The sequence below is a fragment of the Bactrocera tryoni genome, chromosome 1, assembly GCF_016617805.1.
Source record: "Bactrocera tryoni isolate S06 chromosome 1, CSIRO_BtryS06_freeze2, whole genome shotgun sequence".
In the NCBI taxonomy this organism is placed as follows: domain Eukaryota; kingdom Metazoa; phylum Arthropoda; class Insecta; order Diptera; family Tephritidae; genus Bactrocera; species Bactrocera tryoni.
This window is the reverse complement of record NC_052499.1, coordinates 49,464,340-49,482,919: the sequence shown is the minus strand read 5'-3', so window position 1 is coordinate 49,482,919 and position 18,580 is coordinate 49,464,340. Positions and strand designations below refer to the sequence as shown.

The 18,580-nt window shown below is 41.8% G+C and overlaps 4 protein-coding genes across 7 annotated transcripts in view; 2 read left to right on the top strand and 2 right to left on the bottom strand.

Moving 5' to 3' along the window:
• Positions 1-679: 679 nt before the first annotated feature.
• LOC120769687 lies at positions 680-1,483 on the bottom strand. The gene is made up of 2 exons (XM_040096817.1): positions 1,424-1,483; positions 680-1,366 (listed from the first exon to the last, which is right to left on the bottom strand). Exons 1-2 carry the CDS (start codon positions 1,481-1,483, stop codon positions 680-682), a joined length of 747 nt encoding a protein of 248 aa, XP_039952751.1.
• Positions 1,484-1,822: 339 nt separating this feature from the next.
• Positions 1,823-2,622, top strand: LOC120768603. Its single transcript, XM_040095368.1, has 2 exons — positions 1,823-1,873; positions 1,939-2,622. Exons 1-2 carry the CDS (start codon positions 1,823-1,825, stop codon positions 2,620-2,622), a joined length of 735 nt encoding a protein of 244 aa, XP_039951302.1.
• A 3,100-nt stretch (positions 2,623-5,722) lies between these two features.
• On the top strand, positions 5,723-6,941 carry LOC120782458. Its single transcript, XM_040114748.1, has 2 exons — positions 5,723-5,832; positions 5,906-6,941. The coding sequence occupies exons 1-2, from the start codon at positions 5,782-5,784 to the stop codon at positions 6,908-6,910; spliced, it is 1,056 nt and encodes a 351-aa protein (XP_039970682.1). The 5' UTR covers positions 5,723-5,781; the 3' UTR covers positions 6,911-6,941.
• Positions 6,942-9,685: 2,744 nt separating this feature from the next.
• The window catches only part of LOC120782852, a 16,011-nt gene continuing 7,116 nt past the window's right edge, over positions 9,686-18,580 (bottom strand). For 3 of the 4 annotated variants that reach the window (XM_040115380.1, XM_040115379.1, XM_040115382.1), the window contains exons 2-15: positions 16,847-17,536; positions 16,295-16,590; positions 15,704-16,030; positions 15,471-15,634; positions 15,050-15,336; positions 14,834-14,990; positions 14,566-14,760; positions 13,801-14,130; positions 13,605-13,749; positions 13,296-13,522; positions 12,916-13,234; positions 12,593-12,854; positions 12,078-12,198; positions 9,686-12,021 (exon numbers count right to left, since the gene is read on the bottom strand). In XM_040115380.1, the coding sequence (XP_039971314.1) occupies positions 9,896-12,021; positions 12,078-12,198; positions 12,593-12,854; positions 12,916-13,234; positions 13,296-13,522; positions 13,605-13,749; positions 13,801-14,130; positions 14,566-14,760; positions 14,834-14,990; positions 15,050-15,336; positions 15,471-15,634; positions 15,704-16,030; positions 16,295-16,590; positions 16,847-17,506 (5,616 nt within the window). In that variant the 5' untranslated portion in view covers positions 17,507-17,536 and the 3' untranslated portion in view covers positions 9,686-9,895. The remainder of the gene's footprint in view (positions 12,022-12,077; positions 12,199-12,592; positions 12,855-12,915; positions 13,235-13,295; positions 13,523-13,604; positions 13,750-13,800; positions 14,131-14,565; positions 14,761-14,833; positions 14,991-15,049; positions 15,337-15,470; positions 15,635-15,703; positions 16,031-16,294; positions 16,591-16,846; positions 17,537-18,580) is intronic. The other variant, XM_040115381.1, reaches the window with a different exon arrangement.

The window sequence follows — 18,580 nt, the reverse complement described above, 5'->3', positions numbered from 1 at the left end:
ATCCGATGAGTCGACGTTACGAGTTTTCGAGAGAAAGGTTCTGCGAAAGATTTATGGTCCTTTGCGCGTTGGCCAGGGCGAATATCACATTCGATGGAACTATGCGCTGCATGAGAAATACGAGGACATTGTTATAGTTCAGCCAAATTAAAAGACAGTGGCTACGCTGGCTAGGTCACGTCGTCCGAATGGACGAAAACACTCCAACTCTGAAACTATTCGACTCAGTACCCGCCAAGGGAAGCAGAGGTAGAGGAAGACCTCCACTTCGTTGGAAAGACCAGGTGGAGAAAAACTTGGCTTCGCTTGGAGTATCCAATCTAAGTGACTCAAATCCATCTAAATTATAAAGAAGTATTGACGAATGATCGAAAATTCAATTTATGTTTGACACTTGCCACAATGTTAGGATGTTCTGAGACGTATTCGAAGCTACTCTCGAAATAATTCAACGCTAAACTCGTTGGCCTCAATTTCAGTAAAAAATCATCTATGTTTTGACATACTATTATTCCCGATGTGAGACCAAATAATGAAAACTAAAAAACAAATAATAACAGAAATGATAATGGGCATTTTACAGCTTCCATACAGCTCGGCAACGCCAGCCGAAATGAAAATACCGAATCTTTTATTTTTCAAAGAAATTTTCAAAAGTATTTTCCAATCAATTAGCACTCTAACAATTGCTTAACTCTTCATCAATGAGCTTACCAACGGCATTCACTAGTTCGCCAACACAAAAGAGTGCTTGTGCCTCGCTCTCCTGAGAAAGTTGACGTGTACGTGACAATAGCTGAGCAACACCATCCAACTCCTTTGAAACCTGCTCATTCCAAACAGTCATCCGCTCGACAAAGCAACTCGTAGTCGAAGCAAAATTCTGTGGCGCATCTTCAGTCGAAGCGGAACGCGCCAACAACACGTGACACGCTTTTGGCAAATTGACAACCTCATCGATTAAATTCTCTATTGTCGAAATGCTTTGTTCTGCCTCGAATTTGTAAGTCTGCAACACAGCGTTGAGGTCTTCGGTGCAATTGCTAAGTTGTGCATGGATGCTCGCACGAAGATCCGCTACAGAGAGCGTGGTGTTGCAGCTTTCGTGACTTAGCTTACGACTGGCTTGAAAGATCGGCAGGGCCAGCTGCTCCAATGCGTTGGTGATCAGCGTTTCGATGTTACCATGTAGAATATTAGCCGTACGTTCCAGCTTTCGGTTCACTTGCAGTGCGATCTCATCGGCGATGGAGGCGACGTTGAAGGCCAGATTTTCAATTGCGGCGGTGACCGGACCATTGGCGCTGTTGTCCGATCCTTCAGCTGTTGAGGATATAGTTTGAAGCGCGTCCTCAGCGAGCGCGAACTGTAGAGATAGACGTAAATATTATTTATTTGAAATTTTATTGAGTGTAAAGCTCACCTTAGCGCCAGAGATGGCGAGTATGACAAGGAACAGGTAGTGGTAAGGCATTTTAACCATTTTGCATGAATCACCGAAAGACATTAAACATAAATATTCGCTGGTTTGTCGATGATGGCATCGTTTCATTGAAGATCATATCGAATGATTGATAAGAGGTCTTCAAAACAAAACAAAGTAACATGCAGATAACATTTTTATCTCTCCGATCAGCGAGATAAGTGTAGCTATCACACCAATTTGCTTAATTAGGTTCCGAAAATTTTGCCAAAACAATTTTACGCAATCAATTAGTTTCACAATTAATTCGAAGCATTTCGATAGAAGCATTTGAGCTTATTGATTTTCGGAAAGCATTGCAAGAAACACAAGTGAATAAACTGCGTGTTAGAACATAACATGGGGCTCAGCGTGGTTTTGCTATTTCTACACTTTGGTACAACTCTGTTCGTAAGTCCACACTGCTCTAAACAAGGAAATCTCATTTAACTGTTTCCTTTTCATCTCGTATTCAGCTGCTAACGCAAGCTCTACCCTACAGCCCATGGCTGACATCACAGCATCACAGTCCACTTTACGAAGGTGTGAAGCTGCTCGTTGCGGATGCCGAGTTTCAGGCGGGATTGACTTGGAATGAAACCGAATTTCAGCTGCTTGAAGCTGTGACTGCTATGCGGGACACCCAGACAGTGCTCGATGACTATGAACCTTTAATAGAGGAACGTCTTAACGCTAGATTACTCGCTACGCGTTCCAAAAGCCTTTATCAACACTGTTATTTGCAGCACGATTATGTCATTGCAAATTTCGAGCAAGAACTTGCGCTTAAACTGCAGAGCTGCAGAGCAATGTTCACCAAAAGTTTAGCTGCTTTGCAGAATGAGTCCAATATTGAGCTCAATTTTATACGTGGCGCTGCAGTGGAAGCTCGAAATGTCCTTACCGCCTGTAATGTGGCTGAGCTGAGAGGTAGAGAGAGCAATAGAGATATCGCTGGCATTACCATGTGTGTGATCAGTCGGATTGGTGCGCTTGATCAGCGTCTTTTGGCGGCTTCTGAAAACTTTCTAGATCTACTTGCCACTGAGAATGCGGCGGAACTTGCAGGCAATAGCTGCGAGGAGTTCGATGAACTACGTCAGTTATTCGATAGCGTTTATGATGACGTCAGTGAGTGTGTGGGAGAAAGAGATGTCTAAATATTAAAATGTATATACAGGTATATATTTGTCTTAAAGTACGCAAACTCAATGTTCTTCGATTTTGAAATCAGTTGGTATTTTACTCAAGTTAGATTTGTTATACTTAACTATATACATATGTACATATATACATAATTTAATGAAAGTAACCGACGGATTTCTAAAGTAGTAAATATGATTTTATTAAATTAAACCGTAAGCAAAGTATAGCTGGTGCTGGGTTTAATGGATCTTATGTGGAAACCAGAGCAAGGATCAGCGCAAATGTTTAACGTGCTTTAAGCTTCAAAAATCTTCCTTTATATATTTATTATCTGAATTATTCTGCTATTATCTTTCAATCATTGACAGTGACAATAATTGGTGTTGCAATGTATCATTTCGGGCTTGCACATCACTTAGCAATGTTATAAATTAACTAGTCTAAGCGACACACTGAATATTCATAACTGTTTCATTGAAATTTCGAATATTTTAATTTTTATGTAAGTTGAAAGCAAAAACGCACCACTGTTAGAACCACAAAGAACCAATTCATATCTTTGCTGCCAACCATGTGTATCTCACCAAAATACAGGGTGATTCAGATTATCGTAATATCATAAGATTGGTGGTGAACTTGGCTATTTCTTGCTCGATCTCCAGCCTCATGCGATCAATATTAATTGTTGCATACACTTAGGCAGCATTGTTGTTAACTTGAAGGTTTTCAAGTTATTTTGTTATATTAAAAATTATATATTTGTAGCCTAATGATCAAAATCAAATAATTACCAATTACTTTGTTATGCGATCAGCCATTTATGATTTGAACAAAATGTCGGTAACATGTCCACCACGACACCGTTTGCATATCTTCACCCATTTACGCAAATTTTCGATTACCCGCTGCACCAATTCGGCTGGAATTTCCGCTATAGTGCGCTGAACGGTGTTTTCGTGCGCCTCAAGCGGAGCTGGCAGATTGGTGTAAACTTTTCATTCAACATATCCCCAGAGAAAATAATCTAGAAGCGTTACTTTGCATGATCTTGGCGTCCATTTGACGAAATTAACGATTCACCAAACTTTGCAAGCAATGTGCCCATATTTAGACGTGAAACATGAGGCGGCGCAACGGTTTGTTGCAAATAGATATTGTTCGCGTCGGTTTCATAAAATTTGGGGAAAAGAAGTCGCTCTACATCGCTGCTATTGATGGTAATGGCATTTCCTGCCAGATTTCGAAAGAACTGAGGCTCGATGTTGCTGCCATACCACAATCCGCACAAAACGGTCAGTTTTTGGAGATACAAGTGCGTTTCCTGAACCATACGAGGATTTGACTCATTCCAATAGCGACAATTTTGTGTGTGCTGAGGAAGCCATTGAGCGATAAATGGACTGCATCTGAGGCGACCGTATTTTGCGCGAAGAGCCCTTACAGTAGCCACCGAAGAATGTAAATTTGCGTAATAATCTTGGATACTTTCCAAGCGGTTTCTCAAGCTACCTCCTTTTTTAAAGAAAAAACACTGAAATCTCATATTTAATAGGGAATGTTTATTATCATTCAAAAGAACATTCTTTGGCATCTATTTTTTGAAGCTTATCTCTTTCAAATGTTGACCGCGGCTACGTCTCAGATGGTCCATCCAATGAGTCCAATTTTCGATAACTCGTTCGAGCATTTCAACTGATAACTAGCGAATGACACGCTTGATATTTTGCTCCAAGGTCTGAATCGAAGCGGTATTGTCCGCATAGACTTTAGACTTTACATATCCCCACAGGAAAAAGTCTAACGGTGTGATATCACACGATCTTGGTGGCCAATCGACCGGCCCAAAACGTGAAATTATCTGCTCACCGAAGTGTTCTCTCAATAAATCCATTGATTGATGCGATGTGTGGAAAATGGCGCCCTCTTGTTGAAAGAAAACGAGGCATCAAATAGTCGGTTTTCATGGCGCAATAACAGACGCCATTGACGGCTACGTTCTTACCGTCATCAGTTTTTAAGAAATTTGCATCGATAATTCCACAGGCCGTTGTTTTTTCTGAATGAAATGGCAGCTCTTGAGTCTCTTATTGTTGCTCTTCGTTCCAAATACTGTAATTTTGGCGGTTTACATACCCATTGAACCAGAAATGAGCCTCATTGCTGAACAAAACTTGCCTCGAAAACGTCCGATCTTCTTGGAACTTTCCAAGAGCCCAGGACGGTCGAGCGGCTTCAGTTCTTGCGCAAGCTGTATTTTGTACGCTTTCAATTTCAAATATCGACGTAAAATGCGCCAAGTCGTTCCATACGTCAGTCCGAGTTGCAGCGAACAGCGCCGAACCGACTCTACACGGTCTTCATGTACACTCTCGGCTACGGCTGATATATTTTCTTCTCTACGTGCTAGACGTGATCTATTCGTTCAAATATTATCCAATAATGAATTTTGGATCCCAAGATGGGTGAATAATACGCTCAGTAGGCTAATTATGCAGAATGAGAATTTTCGTAATTAAGTTGAACGATTTGTGAAAGTGGTTTAGGAGCAAGTCTTTCCATGATGAAATGCCAAACAATACCGAAAAAACTCACGCGTGGTCTGTCAAAGAGCGGCTATTGGAAAAAGTATCTCTGCTTGGATCCCCCGTTATTAAGGGGGGTTTTAATGATATTATTTAGAAGAATATTGTAAACATAATTTCTGAACACATTCTTATCGCTAATCATTTTTGAATACCGCTGAAGATGTTTATACCCTGAAAGATCTTTGGCCGTGCTGTTCCAAAGTTTTTGTTGTATACTGAGATTTTATACATAATCAGTGATATTCTAAATGTTATGATTAGCATCCGAATGGCTATTAGACTTTCGATGCTTTTCGAGCTATACTCATTTCTTACTTTAGCTATATTTGTATCTGATCTGGGTATAGAACCCACGTTCCACAGCTTAATATTCACATACATAAGCAACATATTTACACGCTTGCCCTCAGATTAACATAAATATTTAATCGCAGTAATCGCTTTACCGATAAGCACGCCATAAATTGTTAGATTACATAAATAAGAATCGACAAAAGCCATTTAACGGCCAAAGAGCGGAACTATTCACGGAGATACGGACGTGTAAAGTGGTTTGTTTTTTGTTTGTGATACTGAAGTTTAAATAAAATGAATTTCCAAGTCAAAGGGGCTCTTTGCATACTACTGCTTTCTTTAACGGTAAGGACTTTAATGAAAACCAAACCACTCACTCGAAACTCAGTTAATAAATTGCACCGAATTGTTATTGCAGCCCATATTCGCGTACCGAGAGATCAGCGGCATACTCGATAACACCGTCGATCTTACACCAGAGGAGATAAATGCTTTGCGGCCACTTTTCTATTACCTGCAAAAGCAATATAATTTCATAGGGGCTCAAGCGCCTCTCGAGGAACTAGATGAGGACGACACGCAAGTACAAGATCCACAGTACAAAGCAGCTCAAGCTGAATTGGAGCAATACTTCGATGCTCTCCAACAACAGTATACATTTGGTGAAGACAACAACACAGTCAATTTGTACAATACAACACTACCCACAGTTACCGAATTGTTGGGCTTCGCCGGCATTGATCTTACCGCTGTCGAGCTTGCCGAACGCGACGACATTGAGAGTCTGCTTCAGGAGACACTAGACGAGGCACAGCAGCAAATTGACGAAATCGTACGAGATTCCCTGCAATTGGAGTCGCAACTAATTAAAATTAATAAACCGAAAATCGTGGCATACATATTTAGAGCGCTAAGGGTGCTGTTCAAGGTAGCGACACGCGGAGCACGCGCCGCCTACTGCACCTACTCGCACATACCGCAATTGAATGCCTCGCTGCAGCACATCTACGAGGGCGTCGACTGTTACAGCTATTCGAAGCGTTTGGTGTTGCGCATTGAGCAAGAAACCGTGCATACAGTGAGCACTATTCAGAAGAATGTCCACAGTTTGGCTGGCATTTATAAAAGGATCGCCGGTAAGAAGTCTTTACTGGGCAAATTGTCTGTGGTGCTGTTGAATTTGTCGAAAATTGTGGCGAACATTAAAGAGACCTATTTATTGGGTGTCAGCGCGCTTGATAAGGCGAGAAATGAGTTACCGAATGCCACGCAAGGCAGTGTGAATTGCAGTCGCGACTTCGTCAGTGGCGTGCCGCAGATGGTGGAGACTGTGGCTAATTTGTCCACATGTATAATGTACGTTGATAACACCACCGTGGAGTATGACTTCATGAAACCGGAAAATGAACGCGATTTTAATTGATAGGGGTAAATTTTACCTTTCTGGAATTGTTAAAAGGTTATTGCAATAAATATACCTAAATACGAAGGGTAAAATATAGCGCTGTAGTAACTCGTTTTCGAATTATGAGAAATTTGTATGAAGAACCAATCTTCAACGAACTAACAGTTTGAGAGTTTTCATTTTTGGTTCCTGTAAGAGCTCTGGTGACGACTCAGTTGCGCTTCTTTTGGTTTTTTAACCCTGAACTCATGTTAAGGATGGAGTAACTTGATCTCGATGAATTTAACTCAGTTTGGAAAAAATTTAGTGCAGGATCACAATCTGAATAGAAAATTTAAAATAAGAAGATTCGGGCTATTGATCTGTGACTCAGTTGCAAGTGAAGGAGTTTTTTGCAAGGTATAGAGCCTCTGATGATACCGGAGGTATCGTAGTACTTAGTACCTCTGAGATATTTTTGTATACATTTGAGTGAAAGGAAGGCTTTTTCCTACAATTCTTGACTCACACGAATGATCAGCCTTCAGCCGGTTGAGACGGTATATCTTCCACGACTTCCTTGGAGCACTGAAGAGCTTAAGAGATATTGGGCAGTTCATTGGTAAGAAATCAGGTATTTTACCAAATCCACTGAGTTGCTGGTTAAGGCTTAATCGGTTACCACTCGCCGTAAATCAAATCAAATGACGGTCTAAGTGCGGATGTCTGCGGTTTGGCATTCCTGCCACTCACTTTTCAACTAGCTAATTAAGCATATCAGTATAAGAGGATCAGCAAAATATTTTGTGTTGAAATTAGCTATATTAGCAGAAATAGGTCGGTTTTCCTGATAAATACCATTTTATTTACATTGAAAGCAAAATCTGGAGAATCCCTAATAACGGGTGATCCAAGCAGAGGTGCTTCTTTGACTGGCACTGGAAGTTTAACCAATAATGTTAAAGCCATCAATTCGGTTTGGAAAATTATTTTTATTTATTTTAAGTACAAAATGTGTGAAAATAATCATAAATTCAGGACCAATTTACTTTTGCTCGATATGACCACTTTTTGCCTTAACTATGGCCTTGAGACGGTCAAAAAACGAATCGCAAGCTGCCCGAATGTGACCTGCCGGTATTTTGGCCCACTCACGGACAATGGCTTTCTTCAGCATCTCAAGACTGATGTATTTTTCACTTCGGACCTTCCTCTCCAAAATGGCCCAGAGAGAATAATCCATTGGATTCGCATCTGGTGAATTCGAGAGCCATTGTGTGGTCGTAATGAAGTTCGGAACGTTGTTTTTCAGCCATTCCTGGTTCACTCGCGCTTTGTAAGACGGTGCTGAGTCTTGTTGAAACGCCCATGGTTTACGACTGAAATATTCGTTTGCGTACGGCTTCAAAGCAGCCTCCAGAACACTTTCCCGATAATATCTCGCATTTACTTTGACGCCAGGCTCGATGAAAACAATTGGAGAGCGCCCATTTGCGGTGACAGCGGCCCAACCGATGACTTAGTTCGGAATTTGACCGCTTTCGGCAAGGCAACTGCTTCGCTCTCTCAAGTCTTACTTGTTGCTGCTTTGGTGTGAGATCATGGGCTTTTAGAAACTTGTAAGGCTTGACCTTGAGATCATTTTTCAATATGCGTCGGATGCTGCTGTCGGATATTTTCAGTTCTTTAGCCATTTGACTGGCACTTTGTCGTGGATTTGGCTCAAGTCGCTTCTCCACTTTCCGAACTATCTCACGTGACGTTGAGGTCTTTTGATCACCACCTCCATGGTGTTTTGCGATGCTACCAGTATCATTTTAACGAGTGATGGTGCGATAAACAAAAACTTTATTCACATTAAGGCGTTTGAGCTCACGAACAATTACTGGAATATCAGCGGCTAAATATAAAGCAACACACTATTACGTTTGAATTCCATCGCTGATCACTTTTTTTTGCGTTCACTTTTGGCAAAACGCTTTTGTACACTTGTGAACAACACTCCGAATTGTCATTCAGCAAGTTTATAAACAGCTCATTCCAGTGCGACAGCTGCGCGAACGGCCTGAAGTTGGTTACACTTCGAGTGCCGGACCCTGTAATATTCGATCGAATAGACCATGTCCAGCACGCAATGAAGAAAATATACCAGCCGTATCTGAAAGTGTACACAAAGCACGTGCCACGTGGAGAGTCGATCCGGCGTCGTTCGCAGCAACTCAGACTGGCGTATGGAACGACTTGGCGCATTTTACATCGAGATCCTAAATTGTGCAAGAACTGATGCCGTTTGACCTTCCCAAGCGACACAGAGCGAAGCGATGGACTCTTAAAAAGTTCAAAGAAGATTCGACGTTTTCGAGCCAAATTTTGTTCAGAGATGAGGCCCATTTCTGGCTCAATGGGTATATAAACAAATAAAATTGCCGCATTTGGGTCGAAGAGTAATCTGAACAGAATCAAGTGCGGCCATTTCATCTAGAAAAAACAACCGTTTGGTGTCGTTTAGGGCCCGCTTGAATCATTGGTCCATATTTCTTGAAAAATGATGTCGGTGAAAACGTAACCGCCAATGGGCCTTGGAGCAAAACATCACGCGTGCCATTCGTGCTCGAACGAGTCACCGAAAATTTACTCTACGGATGGACCATCTGAGACGTATCCGCGTCACTTTTGAAAGAGATAATGTTTACAAAATAAATATGGGGTAATAAACATACCCCACTAAATTTGAAGTTTCTATGTTTTTTTAAAGCGATTTTAAAAGAAAAGTCGTTTCTTAACACATACATACATATAAAAATCTCTATATATTACAAGTTTTGTTCACATTCGCTTGTGTATCCGTCGGATACATTGATTAATATAGTGCAAATAAAAATCTCCAAATAATCTCAATACAATCGTAGCTTACACACAAAAATAAAATTAAATATATACTGTATATATGTATAATTGTATAAATTAACAAAAAATTGAATTTAAATCATGTTTGGTTCCATGGACATTCATGTGGGTTATTGACTAGACAATGCTCTCTTTGTGACGTCTTACATATTGTTCACTTTGTGATTTATTTAATGGCTCCAATTGTGGTCGAACGCCAGCCGCATCGTAAATAGAGCTTTGGCGGCTACCACTGGCGCTGTTGTAACCCCTACCGGCTTGCGGTGAAGACTGTGACTTCTGAACACTCTCATGCGTGCTCTGCTTAGCCAATTGTGGCACGGCTATGACATCGGCCATCAATGTCTGGCGGCATAACGCCGATAGTGCTCTATTACCGCTCGCTGGTTCGGGTTCTGGTTTGGGTGCGTCTTTGCCCTTCTTGACGCCCTTGCCACGTCGGAATTTCGAGGCGAGTGTGGCAAAACCAAGCTTGCTGGATATTTTGCCCGAACGACTGACTGAACGTGGCAAGGAATCGTACACACTGCTGTCCAGATCAGTGCCAGTGTCCGAGTGTGTCGGTGTTTCGGTATAAGAGTCGCCGGTAATAGTGCCCACGCTGAAACTCTTTGGTAAATTGGCTTCTTCGCCCGCCGCTGAACTCATGCTATAGTCACTACGACGGTATTGCTCCCACGTTTCATTGCGTACAATATCGTCGCGTCGTTTCACTTGCGGTTCGGGTGTTTCGGCATGGAGATGTGCGCCGTTGCCCTGCAGAAACTCCTCCTTTGCTTTCTGTAGACGCAATGCGCGTTCGGAAAGTGGTGTACGGGGAGTATCTTGTGTTATCAGATGTAACGGTGTTGTGGGCTCAGAACTGTGCGGTGCAGGGAAGTCAAAATGCAGTGGCTGCATGCTAGTGGGTGTCAACGATTTGCGTTCGAGTTTGCGTGCAATGCGCGGTAATGTATTGTCAAATCTATCGGCTGCGTAAACTTGTGGTGATACCTCACCGATAGAGGTGCCCGAATGCGTTTTGGCAATTTTCGTCTCGATTTTCTTGATTGTGCCACTTTGCGATTTCGAGAAAGGTATGTAATAATGTGACTTTTCGGTATTCTTTTTGAAACGGTGCTCTTTACGCACCTCTGTGGGACTGCTACCAGCAGGATTTGCGACAAACGAACCAAACTTTGCCGGACTTGCCGATTCGCGCATGAGGCTAGCACAGCTTTTGTTGATAACGCGAAAACTGTCAGACGCAAGTGGTGGACGCGCGTCCTTAGATTGTTTTTCAGCTGCTGTTACGAGTTTTTCGGCGCTATGACATTTGCGCTCATCCTCGTAATCATACTCACCGCGACGCACATCGCCCTGACTCAAAGACCTGCTAGTCGAATTGGAACGCTTGGGTGTTAGACTACCAACTTCCGTCGGTGTTTCAGAGTCAACTAAGTCCGCAGCCTCCAGCGTCGTGGGCTCTGCCTCTGACAATGATGCTTCGGTCGGCGCTTCTCCTTCCTCAGTTGGCGTTGTAATGAGTTCTCGTTCAATTACCGTGATACCACCGATTGCATTTGGCTCAGGGACTGCAGTGAATAATTTTCGTTTGGTTTTCACAAAAACATTTTCATTTTGGTTAAAATTCACATTATCTGACATATCATTCTCATCAACGACTAGTGGTCGTCTCGGTATCACTGTTGCGTTGGCTACCAGACACTTTTCGCTGCCACTTTTCGGTCGGAAAGTGTTAGTTTCGGAAAAACAGCGTTCCATGCCCACCACATTCTCGCATTGCTCAATAGGATGTCCGGGTTTCACCTTCAACACGTAGACAACATCATCGCCACCAGTCTCTTCATTTCGGCGGTAATCATCATCGAATGAGCGCTGTTTAAGACGAAAATTCTTACGCTTTATGCGTCGTGGTGTCTCTAACACACTGTGCGTATCCGCGTCACTGCTATCGCTCTCGGTTTTACTGTTCTGTCGCGAACCTGTTTTACGCAGCCGTAATTTCTTTTTACTAACCACGCCATTGCCGCCATTACCGTTAGCGTATTGTGTACGCTGTGTTAGTTTGGGTATGTCGGTATCATCATTTTCCGGGTGTGAAGCACTCCATTCATCCGTTGCCTCCAGTGTGGTTGAAATGTGATCCTTCATTGTGTCGCTTGTAGCCATATTTTGTACGTCCACTGTGGTGATACTAATATCCGGCACGATATCTCGTGGGTAAGGAGTTGAACCGGCATCTGGGAAATGAATTAATTTTATCCAATTTGTTGTCGGGAAAAATTTATGTACTTACGTATACTTCGCCTTAACAACGACAATGATTCGTTTAGGCCCTTCAACTCCTCGTTATATTCGTTATTGCGCTCCTCCATTATTTCCTGGCAACAAGCCTCATCTAGCGGGTACTTTTCGCACTAAAAAAAGAGTATGCAATAAATAAGGGTCAGTGATTTATAGATCAAAAGTCATTTTGATGAAGTTTTTATCTTTAGTTTTTTCTCGTGGTCACAAAGCAACCCGATCTCTGGTTGTATTTTATCTAGTTTGGCAACAAAGTTAGTTCTTTGGTAACACTCATTCAATGAATTAGACTAATGTAATCTATCACTTGTTGTTGGAATCACAAATAGTCTGAGAAACCCAAACAAAGTTCTGAAACCTCACAAGCTATCCAAAGCTTAGTTTCGTCCGAATACTATTTCTTCTTTAATAAAGATCTATTTTCCTATAATTTTCCAATTTATTACCGCATATATGTTTGCAGTAACTGTTCTTAACAAGCCCACAGAATATGTTTTTTGAACTCACCAGGTCGCTAATTCTGCTTAACTCGCTTTGTACGTCCGATATAGCATTCAAAACGTTCGGCTTCATCAGATTATCTGAATAATACGGATAGATGTTGCGTATGTAGGTAAGCATCGTCTCACACTGCCGCAATTCGGCGTTCTGACACAATTCTGCGGAAGAACACTTGAGCTTAGCGAAGTTCTCTTCAGTACGCTGGAGCACGGAGAGTAGTGGTGCCAAATTGGTGTGTGATTCAAAACTTTGAACTCGCCGCGTGTTGCTGTGGAGAAGTAAATTTTTTTTATTTTCTTTTAATTTCTTCCAACACAATCTTCGGTTACCAATAATCACTGCAAGCGCCTTCTTCGTATTTATAAATGGGTGTCTGTTGCTCCACAAATGTATGTGCGGTCACCAGCGGTGATGCGGTCTCCTCGATGTGATCCTCAACTTCGACCATAACCGCTTCGGGTTCTTCGTATTTCTTGTACTCATGCTCGTCAATCACATCCGAACTGCAATGATTATCCATCTCCTTCAGATCATTCACATCATTCAGCGACAAACTGGAAGCTTGCTGCGAGATCGCTGGTAGTGTGGCATTATTTTGCGCAATGCTATCCAATGAAAATGAACGTCCAAGTGTGGGGGTGTTATCGTCTGCGTGCATAGTAAACCGTAATAAGGAATAGTACTTTTGTGTTAGTGGTGCATTTCTTACTTGCGTTAGACTCCTTCGTGATGCGATCTACTACAATTGGACGATAACCTGGATGCAGTAATGCGAATGTCGATGACTCCGGTCCAATGCCACGTGCCTTCTCCCATTCATACAGCTTACGCGTGAACTTCCGTGAAATGCCCTCGAATTTCATGACACCCTCTGAGGTCTTCACTTCGATCTCTTTGGCGGGATGATCGGTCACGATCGCTTTGAGTTTGGCTAATCTGCAAGTGAACGAGAGAGATAGAGAGAGAACGTGTGAGTGAGTATGTAAAAAAAAGAGCGTAAAGCAACGTGTGCACTCACTTTTCTAGCTTATCTTTCTCATGCGGCTTACTCTCCACAGTTTTCTTTATACTATCAGTGAGTTTACTGGAACGTTTTATGGAATCTTGACCGCCTGGTACATGACATGCACCACCCCCGCTCTGTTTCAGCTTATTCCATTGTTCTGTAAGCACAATGTATTAGAAGTCATATGATGTATAAGTTATAAGCTTACCCAATTTCTTTTGAAAATCCTCTGGTAAGTCCTTTTGATCAGGGAGCGGTGTTAAACCTTGACCCTCCAATTTCAATTGCCCTGTCTTCCAAAGATTCCAATCAATCTTGGGCTTTGCATCGGCCGGCCCCTCACGCACCGGTGAGGTGGGCGAAATTTGTGTCGGATGTGTGCCGCCAATTGATATTTGCTTTTTCACACGCCATTTTCGCAATTTCTTCTTAAAATCGGGTGTGAGATTTTCTTCCAGAAGTTTAGCTGACAGATTGTTGTTGAAGACTGGATGTTGTGGATGCTCCTCCGGTTTGGGTGGTGTAATTAAGGCTATCGCTGTAATGTGAAAAAGTTTAACAAAAACCAAAAAAAAAATATGTTAAGGGAACTAATAAAAAATTAAAATTTTACTAAATGATCAACACAAATTATTTTCTGGTTGTGACAAAGGTTGCCACTTCTCAAGACTTGGATTAAAAATGAAATGAAAGTCATCCAATTTGACCGCTGAGTTTTGTGAATCAAAAAAACTCCCATATATATTAAAACTCCATGTTTTCAGTATTTCGTAAATCTTAATAACAAATATTTTAGGAAACGTCGATCTTCATTTCAAGATTAATGTTTATTTTTTGGTATAATATTTGATTCTCGGTATACCGCATGACTTTGACATGTATTTTATTTTCACCTCACCTCAGAACCGTCAAAGTTTAACGTTTGCAACTACTAACAGAGTTAACTTTTTTATGTTAAATACCATCAACTCACCTCTGCACGCATTAGTGTTCATCTTCATTTTATCCCATTCCCGACGTTTTGCCTCAAATTCCACATCAAATTTGGCGCGTAACATCTGGTACCGTTGATTAATTTCATTTGTCTCATCGATATACGATTTATGCGATGTCAAATGATTGGGTGTGGTGGGTTCGGAAAAGTCACCACTCGATAAATCTTCACTTTCTGCAAGAAAATCGAAAAGTAAAAAAAATATATATTTAGATTGTCACTATAGAAATGGATTGCCTGTACGCACCGAATTCACAAAAGAATTCCGAATGACGCGAAGGACTGCTGGGCACCGACGAATTACCCGGTGAACCAATTTTCTTCGCGCGATTTAATGATTGTGTGCCATCTTTGGGGCTTTTCAGTGAGTAGGGTGAGTAAGAAAAATCCGAATCGGTAAGGTCCTGTAATATAAATGCTGTGAATAGCTTGTTGTGGCCGAAACTCAATAAATTTCAAGTACCTGCTTGAGGTTAAGGTTCAAAGGACTAGGTGGTGGCTTCGTGCGACGTTGTGTTGTGCCTTTCAAATCGGCAACAACATTCTCTGGCAGTACCTCAAAGTCGGGAAGATTCTTATTTCTACGTAAAGATTTGATCGATGAAGATTTCTTTGCCATAAGCGTTCTCATATTGCTATCACTTTTTGAAGAGCGGCTCAGCGCGTCAATGTCATCGGGTTTTGCATGTTCCAACAGTGACGTTGCATTATCATCAATCACGCGGCTATCGCTCTTCGTGGAGTCTCTCCCTACAAGTTGAATAATATTTGTAAATATTTTTCAGTATAAATATATTTCTTTTAAAAAAAAAAAAAGCAAATAAGAATATTGAAAATAAATATAATATTGAAATCAATGATCAATAAAGCAGTAAACAAATTACTCAGCGTGCTGCGGCAACTGCTATCAATGTCGTCCATTGAACTCGCCGAACTGATAGTGCCCGGCGTGCCAGTCTCGCTCAACAAATGTCCGGACGATGAGCTCAAGATGCTATCAGCCGAACTGCCACCACCTGTACCGGGCAACGAGGGCACACGCAAATATCTGTGTTTATTAGACATAGTTACAGTTAGTTCGTGTATATAGTTTACATTTCGGATGCCACAAACTCACCTTGCCACCTCAGTATTGACGGGCGTTAAACCCACACTCGCAGCCGCATGTTCCTTGGGCACTACGTTGTATACAATAACACCACTGCTGCCAACACCTTCGGCCAGCGCTGGCACATTGGCGCGCTCCCACTTGAAAGCCGCCTTGACCTTCGTCCACTTCGATACCTTCGATTTGCCCTCACTGTAGGTACTTTGTCGGCGCAGCATATGCGGTAATGCGCTGGAACTTTTCGAATCGCGCTCATGGTCCGAGCGTACAGCCAATGTTGCAGCAGACGTGCATGCCACATCGTCTATCATCATTGATTTGCTGCGCTCACGTTGTCTGTGAATAAAGGTAGTAGTAAATAAGCAACATAAATAGGAGAAAAAAGCTCGCCAAACAAACACCTGTAAATATGGAGAGAGCATGGAGAAGCAAGCAAGCGAGAAAGAGCAAGTAAGCAAGTGAGAAAGAGCAAACAAACGAGGTGTACTCGCGAGTAAGCGTAGAAGACGCGCTCGCACTCACTGTTGCTCACGAGCACCCGGCAGCGCTCGCTTAGCTCTCAACAGGTGTTTGCCATCAGTACTCTTTTTGAATACTCACTGTTTGAGAGCGCCACGTTTTATCGATGAGGGATTGCTGCCGCCGCCGCCGAAAGCGCTGAAACTGCTAAAACTGAGCGATGTAGGGGCCGGTGTAGTGGGCGCTGGCGTTGTGGCCGTTTCGCCTAACATGGATTCGACGAGCGCGATCGATTCCTCCAAATCGGCTTCGGTCTCGGAGTATTGCTCTTGCTCGTGCTCGTGCTGTTGCTGCAAATATTGTTTTTGTTGCTGCTGTTGTTGTTGTTGGCGCAATTGTTGTTGCCGTCTACTACGCACCTCTTTGGCAGTCTGCATCTGCGTTGTGGTTTGTAGGTCGAATTCGTACGACGCGCGCGGCATGAGAAAGTTGGAAGAAAAGCAAGAAAATTGCGCGCGTGAGTGTGTTAGTCTATTTATTTATGTACTTTATTTGCTGTGTTTATTTGTGCCGCTTTGCTGTTGGGTTTCCCATTTGTATTTATGTATATTTATATTTTTAAAGATTTTTTTTTTTATCTTAACTTTTTTTTCTTTTTCTTTTTGGTTTTGTTTTTGATACACTTGATCTCACCTTTTCGTTAAGTAGATTCACGTAATTGAGGCACTCCCGCTGCCGTCGCCATTTCGCCGCCTCATCGATATATTTATCCCACAATGCGTAGAGGCGCGATAGTTGCTCCACCGCGCCGTGCGCTGCCAACAGCGCCGCCAAGCTGCTGCCCAAGCGACCCTGCAGCGGCTCGATGAATTGGGTGCACTCCTGTCGCATGTGTTGACAGAAGGCGCAGCGCGTTGGCTCCACATCGTGCCGTTCATAAGGCGCTTGTTGTTGTTGTTGTTGTTGATGCTGCTGTTGCAATTGCAGCGTGTGTGGTTGTAATTGTTGTTGCTGTTGCTGCTTGTTCGCCGCCTCATGCGCCGCCTTACAATCGTTGGCGATGATCTTGTAGAGTGTTTTGTAGAATTCCTCCTCGCTTTCGACATAATTGAAGAGCGTGTGGTAGCCAGCTGGCAGCTCTTCTTTGCTTTTGATTGGAAATTGGAAAATATTATCCGTTTGACGTGGATCTGGTGGTGGTGATGGCAACGTTTCATACACATATTGGCCGGAAGTGCGGCGCGACGGGGACTTCGCTGCGTTTGCTTGCGGTTGTGTTGGTGTAATATGCGTGGCGGCGGCCGTAAGCGGCATGGAACGTGCCGATAACGGACGTTCGGGCAGTTTGTCCATTATTTGCGGTTATTACACTGATTAACTGTACTGGAATTGAAAATATATTGCGATAATGACATTTTTAAAGAAATTTCAAATACATACATATACTATGAAAGCACATATGTATATAAATTGAAAATCATTGTCAGATATAATAACCAATATATAACCATTTTATAACGAAAATATGAGTGTATGATAACCAATATATAACCATTTTATAACGAAAATATGAGTGTATGATAACCAATATATAACCATTTTATAACGAAAATATGGGTGTATGATAACCAATATATAACCATTTTATAACGAAAATATGAGTGTATGATAACCAATATATAACCATTTTATAACGAAAATATGAGTGTATGATAACCAATATATAACCATTTTATAACGAAAATATGAGTGTATGATAACCAATATATAACCATTTTATAACCAAAAATCAAATTTTCACATTTATAAACATCGATTCAACACTTATGCAGCATCCTTCAGTTTTAATAGCAGAAAATAATGCCTAGTAAATTTTTCGCAATTTCTCTAATATTCGTTTCAAGTATAAACATTGCCGCATTGGCTTATACACAGCTGTGTATACATATGCACACATCTACTCACAGATATTTGCATATAAAAATGATTGTTTTGTTTACTTTAGCCGTCGTTTTTGGCGAAATTGTAACAAGTGCGTTGTGTTAGGTTCCGAAATGGAGCCACTCGCCCTCAATAATATTCAATGGAAATTGTGAATTTCATCAGTCCAATAACTAGCGTGATTTATTTGCGTTTTGCCACTTTGATACCATAAAAATAGGCGAAACTTGGAATTATTTACATATAATAAACTAGTTGTAAAGTTGTTTCAAAAATATTACTCATACGCCTTGTCGACTATGATTTTAATATGTGTTGCACCCATGTATATACGTACAAATACAAATACATACATATGTATGTGTACATATACGCATACATGCAATATTTTCTGCCAGTTGCTAGCCTCTGTGGGACTGCGAGTTCTTTCTGGCCTAGAGCATAACGTGGGAGAACTACTGAACTACTTGCCCTTACCAAAGGGCA

Coding starts and splice junctions, on each gene's coding strand:
- LOC120768603 (XM_040095368.1), top strand. CDS start 1,823: ATGGGGCTCAGCGTGGTTTTGCTATTTCTACACTTTGGTACAACTCTG. Junction 1,874..1,938: donor ACTTTGGTACAACTCTGTTC/GTAAGTCCACAC, acceptor TCTCGTATTCAG/CTGCTAACGCAAGCTCTACC.
- LOC120769687 (XM_040096817.1), bottom strand. CDS start 1,483: ATGGTTAAAATGCCTTACCACTACCTGTTCCTTGTCATACTCGCCATC. Junction 1,367..1,423: donor TCGCCATCTCTGGCGCTAAG/GTGAGCTTTACA, acceptor CTATCTCTACAG/TTCGCGCTCGCTGAGGACGC.
- LOC120782458 (XM_040114748.1), top strand. CDS start 5,782: ATGAATTTCCAAGTCAAAGGGGCTCTTTGCATACTACTGCTTTCTTTA. Junction 5,833..5,905: donor TACTACTGCTTTCTTTAACG/GTAAGGACTTTA, acceptor TTGTTATTGCAG/CCCATATTCGCGTACCGAGA.